General features: G+C 43.5%; 1 protein-coding gene across 3 annotated transcripts in view; it reads right to left on the bottom strand.

Moving 5' to 3' along the window:
- The window catches only part of CAPZB (capping protein (actin filament) muscle Z-line, beta), a 46,055-nt gene that overhangs the window by 7,945 nt on the left and 24,926 nt on the right, over positions 1-13,184 (bottom strand). For all 3 annotated transcript variants that reach the window (XM_010084639.1, XM_010084637.1, XM_010084638.1), the window contains 2 exons: positions 5,727-5,868; positions 5,086-5,202 (listed from right to left, as the gene is read on the bottom strand). In XM_010084639.1, the coding sequence (XP_010082941.1) occupies positions 5,086-5,202; positions 5,727-5,868 (259 nt within the window). The remainder of the gene's footprint in view (positions 1-5,085; positions 5,203-5,726; positions 5,869-13,184) is intronic.

Genomic DNA, 13,184 nt, shown 5'->3' with positions numbered 1-13,184 from the left:
CGCTCTAAAATCCATACGTTCCTCTAAAGCAGGAATAATTTCCTGGGCAATTGCTGTTTGGTACATCTCTGCTATCCTCTGCACTCCAAATATACGCTCCAAAATCCTACTCAGTTAGCGACTAAAGAGACAGTGCCTCCAGGAAACTGGACAAGTGCTGAGGGGGAGCTTAAGGATCGTGACAGCTACAACTTGAAGATCCCTCTGGTGGAAAAACACTCCTCAAAGCCCCGCTTAACGTTACAACATCTGGAAGTCGGTGGGATAGGCCTTTACACGAAAGCTCAACTTGATGAAAATATATGACTCTCCTAATTGCAGAGCACAAGCCTCGGAGGATTTACCTATGATGATAAATGGCAGAAAGTCTCTGCTGGTGTTTTATTGAGCAGTCATATATCACAGGGCACATCTTCCTGAACACGGGGAGAGCTCAGTTTGCACCAGACCAGCCTTCATCCAGCTCTGCAAAACGTTTCACCTTTGCTAGAGAATATTTCAAGTTAGAAAATCAACATACATCTGTGCTGCTTTAATCTGAAATCCCAGGCTTCACTTACTCTACAACTTTATATCCTCCCCTTCCCATACCTCCGTGTGTAAATAAACTCTAGGTTTTGCGCCAACTTCTTTCTCAGCAAACTTGCACTTCCTCCCAACGTTCATCCCGGCTTAGGAAACACACACAGGTTCTTTGTGCGCAACGAGATCTCAGAAAGGCACCTGTTAGTCCTGCTTTTAAGAAGGGGGCTCGAGAAATCTGTCCAACAAAGTGCAGTTTTGACTATTTGCCAGAAAACGGGAAGGCTACATCTACTTTGCATAAAGTGAAACAGGATCATACAGCTGCTCTTACCTTCAATAAAAGTGCAGCCTAACGAAACCTCAAAATTCAGCCAAAGCAATACAGCGCCGTGGCAAATGACACAAGTCATTCCAATGTACACAAAGAGAGCGGGACCCGAACGTCTGTCGAGGAGAAAAATCATCTGCCAAGCATCTGGCTTGAATCAGGGGAGGTGGGAGTTACCTGCAGTCACTGGAGAACGCGCAAGGTCACTGCAAAGCTGCTGGCGTTTCTCATTTCCCCGCAAGCATTGCTCCCTTTGTTGTCAATGGAAGGCAGCGTGTCCCGTCCTCTCCTCCGAGACACACCGCACTCAATCTGCGGCCCCTCGGCAAGGCAGGTGCTGTGTAACACCCCGATCGCTCTGTCCCTATCTGCGTTCCAGCCTCAGTCCTTGTGTCGACTGAAGCCTGGCAGTGTTGGACGTGAGCTGGGAGTTACCTCCTCCATCCTGGGCCATGCTGCTTCAACGCCAAGCTCTCAAGCTGCACCCAGGGCTGTCTCCAGAACAGACTGTCTGGAAGAGCAGCTTTGTTTAGGCAACTGGAAAAACAGAAGCTCTCTAGCTGACATTGCATGTCTCGAGGGAGGATGACAGCAAGGGAAAAAGAGGGGGAAAAGATCAGCTTTCTCCTTCCAGTTCCACCAAAAAGTCCTTCTATAACGTCCTGTGGAGTCAAACGAGCTGGCTACATACCTGGTGTCAGTATTTATGTGTAACAACAACAACAACACACGTTGCTGAAGATTAGAAAAAAAGCCTTCACTAGGCAAAAACACAAAGGATTGCTTCAACAAGGACCTAACGAAGTGTCCAACGTGAAGATGTCACTTTAGCTTAAATTCTCCTGAAGTTTTCAGACCAAAATTAGGGATCCTACATGCATGGAGCTGAGTAAAAAGTTCTATCATGCTCTCAAGCTTATACATGCACATATATAAATCAATTATACCTAGACATAAATTATGTAGAGAGATATCTATCACTATACAGGTGTTGTTGTGTTGCATACTTGTGTGCGTATACACACATTTCAAACAAAACCAGAACTCCACGCAGAACACATCACATGCCACTTTGTTTGGATGAGTCTATACTCCAGCTCTTAAAAAGGAACTTCCATAGTTGAACTGCTAAAGAGAAAGCCTGACGTTCTCATTTTGAGTCATCTGGCTACTACGCCTCTCCCTCTCTTGCCTTATTCCGTCCATTTACAAATGTAAAATGCTTGTAGAGTTATTTTCCTCTTATAAACAAAGACAGAGACAACTCCTATTGTAGCACATGAAAAACATAATTGGGAAAACCATTGAAAAGTCAAAAGTTCAATGACTTGGAAGAGATGTCAATTCTCAGTGTAGGACATTAAAGTAGGCACAGGCTAAGGACGTGACCTCCAAGCAATATCTACCGAGAACGTAACATCACGCAGCCCCAAGCCAGGTGTAAGAATACTCAAACACACGGTGTCTTGGAGGGAGATAGAGAAACAAGAAATATTCTTAGAAATTCAGAGCAACATTTAGGAACAGCCTCAGTGGGAGCCTTGTAGTAACAAGAGTCTGGGGATACTCAAGAACCACAAAGACAAGTTTTTCCAACTAGTTTTGACAAAGGCAACAAAAAAACCCCCATGTTTGTGTCTGATGCAGAGCAACAATATTTCACCTATAGGAAATGACAGCAGAGAGCAGCAATTTCGAGACTCTTGCTTCTAGACCCAAGCTCAGCTCTACCACCATTTGCAGAGGAACAAACAGGACTGCTTGATCACTTACACCGAGGGTAACCTGCAGCCTTTAGGAAGGGGAACTACTGAGCAAGCGTTTCCATATGAAGTCGCAAACGCTCCCCGCAGCATTTCAGTGCGAGCCATGCCCGGCTCTTCGTCGCTGCCAGAGGTGGTGAATTAGGAGGCATTACACGAGCCGTTCCTTTGCGCCTGCTCCTGGCCACCAAGTTAATCATTCCAGTCATCACTCGAAAAATACCCGATTCGCAGCTACGAGGCAAAACTGGTTTCAAAGTAACGGCTCTCAACAGACTTCCCTTTCAAAGCACTGAAAGGTTCTCTCTGCCATCAGTTTATAAGCCAGGATATTACAAAGCTTGTGAACACTTCAAAAGCTTCCACTGAAACACGAGGACATCTGCTCTTCACATTTTAGGATCAAAGGTGGTCAAGTAGCTTAAATGTTGAGTTGACCAAAACCATGTACCGTTTACCCTGGACAAAATTATTTCAAAATTATGGTGAAGACATCAGATTACTGATATTGTCAAGGTAAAACTGTAACATACCATTTGAGAGATAACTAAAACCTACTTTTGGTGCTTAGGTTTGCTGCAGACTGTATAAAAAGCCGACCAAAAAGTAAAACTAAAACCTGCTGTGTCCTCAGGTGATGTAGCAAACTGGATTTACAGCAAAGCAAGAGCCTCGCACTCAGGAGTTTAGTCCAGCTACAGCTAAATAAATGGCTGAGGACAAACAGCTCCTCCTCACGTACTGTACCTCAAGGCAGCATGAAGATTTTTGTTTTCTGCTGTGGATTCTGACGAAGCCTGTCCCGTTAAGCCTACTATAGCATCCGCAAACAGAAAAATCTCCGGCCCAAAGCTAAATTCTGAAACTCAAGTTTCCATTGTTTGTGCAGAAGCAGTGCATCATTACCCCAGTGGCTTTTTTATGGTTACTTACATTGGAAGCAGGCCCCTGCTTTAATGCATCGCAGATGAATTAAATGATCTGCTGTTAAAATGATGACAGAAGCATGAATCTCCCCACGAAAGCTCAGAGAGTGAAAGTCAAACTAAACAAGGCCGAGCAGTTGGGGCCAAGGTGTACTGAGGACACCCATTCTCAACAGACTCTTGTTTTCCTTGGCACGGCTCACGTGCACCAGAAGGCCACGGCCAGAGTCAAGCCCTTGGCCCCCACTTCACAGCGATGATTTAAAGTATTAGGAAGGTCTGTGATTAAATATTTGTCCGGGTCACCATAACTCGGGTGTAATTACTGCAAACATTTTAACAGAGTACGCAATGCTCAAAACTGTCTCCAGATGCCTTTTCCCCCCCCCACACACACACCCTGCTTTTCCATCAGCTTCTTCTGTAAATCAACAACGTGGAAAGAAAAATCACCCAAGTCTAGGGCAAGCTCCTGCGGCTGCAATACTAACACAATTTCAGTTCCTCTCTGCGATCACCCAACCTTCTTTCCTTCGCCTGGCTCAAACCTGTACAAAAACACAAACTGTTTAACAGAGTCTGCATTGTCCTTTGTATCGAAAGCAACGGTCTGCCCTGGGAAGTCTCATAAAGGAGTTTTAGCTCCTGCCAATCTCTCTAGTCACTCATGACCATACAATACGCCTCCTGTCCTCCAGAGTTTATTACTCTCCTCGAGTCACTGATTTCCACAGTCTAGATCTTAAGCAACTGCAATTCACCAGCAGCACGAAGCAGGGAGACAGCACCCTTTGGCAGGTGGCTGGGGCAGAAGCACCTTCGCCCCGTGGAGTCGAGTCCAGCAGATTCTGCCCATCAGAGACTGAGACAGCAGCGCTGCCCGAACAGTCAGCCGTCTGGCACCTTCCCCGCGAAAAACAGCTCTCAAGAGGAAGTCGAAGTAATTAACACTGGCACAAAAAACCCAAATCTTTAGAAGATTTTTTTATTTTTTTTTAAAAATCAGTGTCTGGTACTGCAGGAGGAAAATACTAAAGGAGGATACTAGAAGATAACTGATGTCTTTAAGAACAGAAGCATCCTAGAGTCAATGCAAAATAAAGGTTCACACACAGTGGCCCAGCTGGCTCTTAAGACACATCGCAAAAGAGGTCATCCTGTATTTTTATAATCCTATTGGAATCTTGCAGTAAGAAAGGGGGTAAATCTTACAGATAAAAATATCTGTCTGGGTAGCACATATGGAAGTATAAAAATTTAGGAATGTCAAAAGAAAAACTAAGATTTAAAAGCAAGTCTAAACTGTTTTAGATTTTTAATTGAAATCTAACTGCCATCAAGCAAAGTTCAAGGAGCTTCCTGGTAATTACACACTTATGCATTAACTGTTTCACTGGGCTGCATGCGCAGCAGGAGAAGAGATGTTTACACAACACCTCACAAAATCAGCTTTTTGTTTCTGACTGGGGGTACTGGGTATATAAATAAGGAAAGATGTGCCTTGGGTCTGCAGTGTGAAACTTGTGCCAATATACAGACGTACCTGTCTGGTAAGGCTCCCTCCAAGGTTCATGGTACCAGAACCAGTTTTATTAGTCTGCAGCCACAGCATCACTGTGGAGGTCAGCTTGTAATGAGCCGTACGACCACTGGATTTCTCCTAGAAGTGGAAGGATAACAAAAAGGATAGAGACAAAAGGTTAAAATCCCCCAAAAAACTAAACCGTGGCTGGCCCCGAAGACCCCAGGAGCAACAGGACAGATTCTGTATAACTCCACTCACATAGCACAGTCTGTGTCTTAAAAACAACCCTAGGTGTGCACATTCCCCTAATTTTCCAAAGCAAATCTAGTTAGAGCAATTTAACCTCCTATTACCTTGTTTTTATTACCTAATTAGTGATATTTATCTGTAGACCTTTACGTTAAAAAAAAAATAATCTCAGGATCACATGCACAGAAAGTAACATACTTTCAATTCTTCTGGGATTCTTTTTGATTACAGCCCTGACTTATCTCTATCCAAACTGCTTCAGGGAATTTTCAAAAATTAACAGGGGCAAGACGTTTACAGCCCCTAACACAATATTGCATTGTTCAGTGGAACACCTGTGCTCGTTAATTGTCTGGAATTAACTGGGTTTTGTTTTCACTTAGGAATATCAGCTGCCCCAGAGGCTGTACCTGAACCTCCACCACGTGGATGGAATCCCAGCATCCCTTAATCTTCTTTGATCCGTCTCCAGCTTTCTTAATGAGGATCACCCCGGCAAAACCATGATCCAGATCCCAGAGGTAGACAGACGAGACTCCACCTTCAAAATACCTGCAGGATGCAATCCAATAGGCATGTTAAAAGTTAGCAGGATCCAAGCCAGAGGCAGATATCAATAATAATCTCAAATAAGCAGAATCTCTACATCCTAGTAAAGATTTATTTTTTTTAAGACAGCACACTCTCACCAGTTAGATACCTAAAAACACATCAGTTTAAATAATTTTATAATACAGAGACTTTAATTACAAAAAACTGTACATTTCTCTGAAGGAGAAAGAAAGTCTAGTGAGAAACAGAGCTAGCTACAGCTTTCTGCAGTACTTGAGCAAACAATTCCTCTGATTCCAATTAACTGTAACAGCTGGTAAAAGCACAAGCTACAAAGTAGGCTGAGAGCAAGGCTTTATTTTACAGTTTGGTCTTTTTTTTTTTTTTCCCCTGTTCTCTCGCTATTGGGAGTCTGGAAGTTCTTTACAACAAAGTCCACTAATTAAGACAAAAGGGAGCAAGTAAGTAGCTTTGTGCTGCTGTCTCAAAAGTTTGTGTGTGAGGCTGACTTCTTGATTTATTGCAAATGGGGTTGAACTGAAACCAAGGTTCCTAGAAACGAAGGGATGCTGTCAAGGCTTACAGATGATTCCAGCTTCAGATATACAATAGAGAGAGGGCTAGATTACCCAACTCTCAGGTTTCTGGTAGCAAAAAATACACTCTTAGAAAACTAACAAAGCAATGACATCTGCAGAACCCTGCTCCTTCTTTTTAACCCTGGTGCTAGGCTCCTTACATGCCGGATGAAAGTAATGGCAAACAACTAGAAGAAAGATGCACAAGAACCAATTCTGGCTTCTAGAAATCCAAAACTACAACCCACAACATTTTACCAATTGTTTCCATTCTCAAGTTTCCCAACAGCCATAAGGAGAATCGAGCAAAAGGGAATACAGGGTGCGCAACTCTTAGATTCTGCACAGGATCCCCATCTCCTGCGAAGAACTACGGAGAGGAGGAGAGGCAACTTCAGCAGAGCCAGAAGATCAGTGACAGGACATTTCAGCAGTCAGACATTTCTACTCTTTTCTGGGCACATACCACCGTTCTGCAAGTACATACATAAATCCCACAAACCACCTGAGAATTCATTGTCTGGAGGAGAGCAAAAGCCCATCACCCAAAGAGACGACGAGCTGCTGCGACCGACAGTTCCCAGCAGCTAAGCTGGGAGAGCGTCCCGCAGATTAATCCTTTCTGTGTTCCTGCCTCTTACTGTCATGAGCGAGACGATCGCCTAGATCTGCAAGTGACTGCATGTTTCTCCTCTTCTGCAAGAAAGGAAAGTATCACTCAACGCCAACATGAAAAACTTGTTGAACCCTCCCACCTTCGTGCTCCCCTCCTTTCTAAACACAAGCCTGACAGTTGTTAATGGCACTTAAGATGTGATTTACGGCGCATTTCGGATTTCATGTATTAGCTTGAAGTATTGTGGACTCAAGAACACTAACTCATCCTTTCTACAAGTCAGGAAAAAAAATAATGGGAAGTTAATGAAGATAACACAGATAACTTTCAACATATTCTCTGCACTTACAGATCTGGCCAATATGTTGTTTCAAGAAGGAGGAATCACCAAAAGAGCCCCAATTCTTTTTAATTGCACGCATCCAAGCCTGTATCAACAAAATGTTGACCCCAGGAGGGGTGTACAACTTGGTGTTGACTCACCATATCATTTTATTTTTCATGGGTGACTACTGCTCACCAAGCTTAGCGTGGGCATTGAAGTAACCAACACACACAGCACCGTCCCGCGACATTTGTCAAGCCACTGATAATCTACCATTAAAAAAGGAAAGCCCTTTGCTCCGCAGGCACACGAAAGCCAGACTTCCAGCAGACAATTTAAACCTAACAAACCAACAAACGCCCTTTTCATACCCCCTGGGGAATGTACAAATGGATTTTGGTTCGTGCAGTTAATGGGAATTTCAGTCCCGCAGCGAACCTCGGTTCCAATCTAAGCGACCCTTCCCTTGACAAAAGGGCAGCGTGAATCAAAGGCCAGCGAGCAGAAGCTATTGTCCATTCCCAGAGCAAGGTTGCTTTAAAAAAAAAACACCCTAAATTCATATATAGAAGAAGTGAATTCACTCAGAATGAACTGGCAGCCACCGAGAACATTACAGTGTGTACAGACAGTTCCCCATTACCCACTTTACGAGCTTGCTATGAGCATGAAACATTAATTAAGAGAGGGACCGAAACAAGGATTTTGGAAATTTATTCTTACCTACTGGACTTTGATCCTAATGACATGAAACAGGGAAAAAAAAAAAATCATTTTTATGTGGTTCACCTTTATGAGATTTTACATAAAGGCTTTTGTGGGTATTTTAAGAATGTGCTAAAATGTTGTCTGAAACCACATAAAACCATCTGAAGAACCTCCCGCCAGAACTAACAGCGCACACATGGAAACGCTTTAACTTGCCTTTGTATATTTAATGAATCAAATATAGTATTAATATTGTTTTAAATACCAACATGCTATTTCAATAAAGTTGCTCTGCCATAGCCAGATCCAGTATCTTGAGACTCAAAACAACAATGTCAGCGATTGAACCCTTATGACTCCAAGGCACGCCGGGATATATATCAGCCAAAGCCTCCTCTGTGCTTCAGCAATACATAACGACTTCAAAAATTCACTCCTCCTTCGTGGGGAGAAAATATATATCATTGATCACTACATTAGATTTCCCCTTTCCTCATGCAGCAACTAAAAAAGCACCGAAGTGGGATTTCTGAAGATTATTTAAACCCAGGGAAGTCGTGTTTGGAGAAGGGAACATTCCTTGAAACCTGTTTTCTTCAAGAAAAATAAAGAAGTGTCACAGGTTAATTGGCTGCTACATAATAGAAAACGGGATGACAGACAGATTGGTAGGAATTTCAATCTACATTCATGAACTAGGATTTGCTGCAAGAAGGTTGGACTACCTCCAAGAAAGCCCTTCACCAGGGATTAAAAAGCAGCACGGATTAAAATTCAAGCAGGAGAGGTAACCAGGCATCAGGTGGTGTCTTCTCTATTGAAGAGAGAAGGATGGGCAAACCAGAGCACAGGCCCACCACAGTGACGTGCAAATAGCTCTGAAAAACACTCTGAAAGCATGATGTAGCTCCTGGATCGAACTGAATTTTCTTTGATCACCCATTCGGGATACCCCTGCTCATGGTATGTTATCCACCCACACAACAGCGGTCTTGAAAGGCAACCTGTGTCTTTAGGGGCTCAAGTCCTTTCCCAAAGCATCCAAGGACCAGCACAAAGCCATCAGCAGATGCTTTGGAGATGTCCAAGAGGCCTGACGTAGGAGGAAAACTCCAATTCCCATTGGGATACCTTAGAACCATCCCACAGGATAAACCATTTGGAAAGGACAGCAATTCAAAGCCAAGCAATCGCTCCTCTTCTAGGCGAGGATGCGGATCTCTCCAGGATGTACTCTACAGACAAAAGTATTATAAAATGATGAAAAACCATAGTTTTATGGTTGTCATATCCTTTTTTTAACAACCAAAACACTGTTAGATGACATCCCTGTCCTCTCCAAGGACAGCCAGTGTTCCTCCATCTCTGGCAAAATCTCTTTGTAGAAAGTTGTCCAGGAAGGTGACTAAAAGGCATCAGGCCCACCATAATCATTCGTTCTCTTTACAAAATTCCAAACAGCATTTCACTCAAAATCAATTCTAGTTTTAATGTCATGATCAAACACACCAAGTTTTATATCCGTTACTCATCAACCACAAGACTCCTGGAAAAAGCTGTTTTATACAAAAAATGTCACACTTAAGACTGACCTACTTTATGAATACAAGAATAAAAGAAAATATTTAAGCTAAGAGCGATCCAAAGCTTTATGAAGTGTTTGAAGTTTAAGCGGGTGGAGACGTAGGATGGAAACTTGTTTAAGGAACTCGAGCTGCGTCCATGAAACAGGGAGACTGTGGCCAGAACAAAGCTGTAACTTCAAGAGGGATGTGATAGGGGAGGAAATCCCCCAGCTTCCAGCACAGACCTCAAGAAAGGAGGACAGATTAACCACTTTGTTTTACTACTAAAAGACAGACCAGAAAAGGCACCGTAACCTTCCCGATAGCATTCCACTTCTCGCAAGCCTTGCAAATGAACGCTGGACCCTAGACTGAGAAAATGAGTTTCCACCACACAGCAATAAAAACAAGCTATGACTTTCAATCACACTTCAGAACCAAATCACTCATCCATAAAAACACTTGTGTATTTTCCAGTAAGTAACCGAGAGCCAGAGACAAAAAAAAACCCACCCAGTGTCTCTGGCTTATGGCTCTCGCAGCCACAAAACCCTCATGCCAAAGTACCAATACCTGGAACCTCTGCCTGGCTACGCAAACCTTCAAAAGGCTTGCACTGGCTCGTTTAAAGCAGCAAAATTTTTTTTTTTTTCTTCCCCTAAAGGTTGCATAGCTATTTCTTTCAGCTACAGAAGTTCAGCGTAGAAAGGGAAATGTCTCCATCTATTTAGATCAACAGACTTCCAAGAAACCTGTCATGTAGAAAACCTCCCCCAAAGGAAAATATTGAGCATTCAGCTACAAACGTTTTCACAAGAGTGACAATGACTACAGTCACAATCTGAGGAGCTAGTCTCTAGCAGCAACCCCGAAACATTACCTACAGGGCTGGGTGAGGAAGCAGACACTTCAACGATTATTAAAAGAGATGACTGGAACGGCAAGTGACTTGGCACAATTTTCCCCGAGTCCTTCCCCTATGCCTGCACCCTGTCATTTCAAACCGGCACATAAACAGCAACAGAAATATGAAGGAAGTGGCAGATTTCATCAACCCACCCTCCGCCAAAGCCAAAACGTTGCTAAGGTGTTCATTCAAATCATCCGCAATCTCACAGCTCAAATGAGGGGGGAAAAAAAAAGGGTTTTCGGGACAACATCAAGTGATGAAAGTTGTCACTAAATAATTTTGTTGCCTGTGTCCTCCATCCAGCTTTCTAGTAATAAAATAAATAAAAAGGACAGGTTGGTACCAGGAACTAACCAGGACTTAACCCTTCTCCCACCGGTGTGAGCACAGATGATTTACAATTCCTCGCTGCCTCCTTCTTCGGTCCCAGGAGTGCAACTGCATAACACTTTCAGAGCGTTACCTAAATACTTCCAATGAAGAAGGTAAAATGTTTGTGTACAGAGACCAGCTGGTTTTCACCCCAGTTTATGAACACAGCCCAAAGTATGCTCGTGGACTCTCTACAGGTATTTTACAGAAATTCTTTCCAGCATACACAGGTGCAAAAATCCCTCGAGCAAACATACCAATCGAGTTAGGTATGTGTAACTTCAATGCCAGGGGTACTTAAAAGCACACATCTGGACCACGGTGGGATGACTCAAACTGCGAAGCAGAGTTGTGAAGTGCAAGAACTCTGCAAGGAAGGAAAACAGTATCCAAACAATGGGATCCTGAAGGCTAAAAAACTCCCAGAACCTCCCATTTTGTGCCTTCTAGTACCTCTCATTATTTTAAAAAAAACCCTATATTGCTTACATTTTCCTTACCATCTAATTACTCTCGGCAGATGGAAACTAATGACCAAATCCCCTTTGAGAAGTCACCTGGAAACAGTTCCATTAGCCACCTAATAAGCACGACAATGGGTCGCTTTGTAACGCGTCCAAAGGCGGAACCGGTTCATTAACTAGCAGGAAGCGCCGGCTTCCACCCGTACCCATCGTACCCATCCTACCCATCCGTCGGACCAGCACGCTCCGCAGAGACAGCCCGCTGCTTCACCCACCGACTGTCTGACACATTTTGGGCTCTGCCAGCTACAATTCATGGGTAGGAAGGGAAAAGACAGCAGCAGAAATCTTCTGTGTCATAGATCAGGTTTGCCAAAGTCTGCTCAGAGCACAGGTTTCACGTGATGTACTTCTTTCTTCAAACAGACATATATCAGATATTACTGTCTTCAATTTTCTATCATTAAAATACTGCATTGGGGAAAGCATGAGCTACATTTCTGCAAGCATAGCCATGTATTATTAGAGATAATCCGCCCTAAAATTCCAGATCATAATAAATTGAGGTTTTCAAATTTATTCTCACACGTAAGTCACTTCTTACTAGGGATTTAAAACCTTCAGAGAATGGTGTTCGATGATAGCGCTGCACCATCAGCGCTGACCTCTTCATACAAGCTTTCCCTCTCCCGTGTTCAGATTTTATGTAATCACAGAGAACCGTGGGAACCCAAGGGAAAAACTCCTCCTCTGCTGAAAATCTCCGATTCAGAAGATAAGAATGTAGTCTGTACAGAGCTGCTCCAAAATGAAGCAACCAAAGAAAGAAAGAAAAAAAACAGATGAAAACCAACTAATTTAGTTTACACAGCATGACAGTGCACTTATTTTTTTTCCTCTCTTCTAAATTTGCTCTAATCTGTGTAATACATATCAGCAGCTTCAATATTGATTCTGTTCCGAGCTGCTCACGGGCGAGTTAAGGAAGGGACCCCAACACTGCTCTGTTTACACTTACATCTAGAGAATTCCCTTGGGAAAAACATCATGGCTTTAAGTTTGAACGCACACGAACATTAAAGCAGCGAGCATCTTGGCAGTTTAGGTCTGCCGTACGAGACTTCATCTTGTACTTATCAGTCTAACCCGGAGGCAAGAATCTCAGAGATGACATAATCCTGATGTCACACCCTATTGTGCAAAACCCCAGCCAGCAGCGAGATGGAAAGTCAGGTTTCCTTAGCGCTGGGATGCATAACAAATGCATCTGGATTCAATCTGCAGGGCCCTCGCTGTGAAAACCGCAGTAACGATCGTGCCCAAGAGAAAGCCATCACAAAGGGCTAGTAACCCCTAATGAGGAACAGTGAGCTAATGGCAATAAAGTCACTTCAAAGCTTTTCCAGGGGTTTTTAGTTTAGGCAAACTAGGTTTACATCTAAACACAGACAGAACGCTTCTATAAAGAGCTGGCAGCTGCCTGATGGCTTTGTGAGTTGAAAGTTGCACTGCGGGCTCAGCACCGCCTCCCCCGCGCACACCGACGGGCAGGAGCGCTCAAACCAAAAACACGCGTTACGCCTCTGACAGCTGCTGCTCTCCTTGTATTTACCTGGTGGAATCGGCGCTGTTCCATCCATAAAATAAATCAAATTTGGTCAAAGAGATAAATACAGCGGTTGCTACAAACCTTGTGAGAAGTGTTTTCAACATTGGAGAGGAAGATCTCGTGGTCCATCAGAGCAGGTGAAGGGACATATCAGAGCAGGTGAAAGGAG

The sequence above is a fragment of the Pterocles gutturalis genome, unplaced genomic scaffold, assembly GCF_000699245.1.
Source record: "Pterocles gutturalis isolate BGI_N339 unplaced genomic scaffold, ASM69924v1 scaffold5655, whole genome shotgun sequence".
NCBI lineage: Eukaryota > Metazoa > Chordata > Aves > Pterocliformes > Pteroclidae > Pterocles > Pterocles gutturalis.
Note: the sequence above shows the minus strand (reverse complement) of the source record. Positions and strands in the feature narration are given on the sequence as shown.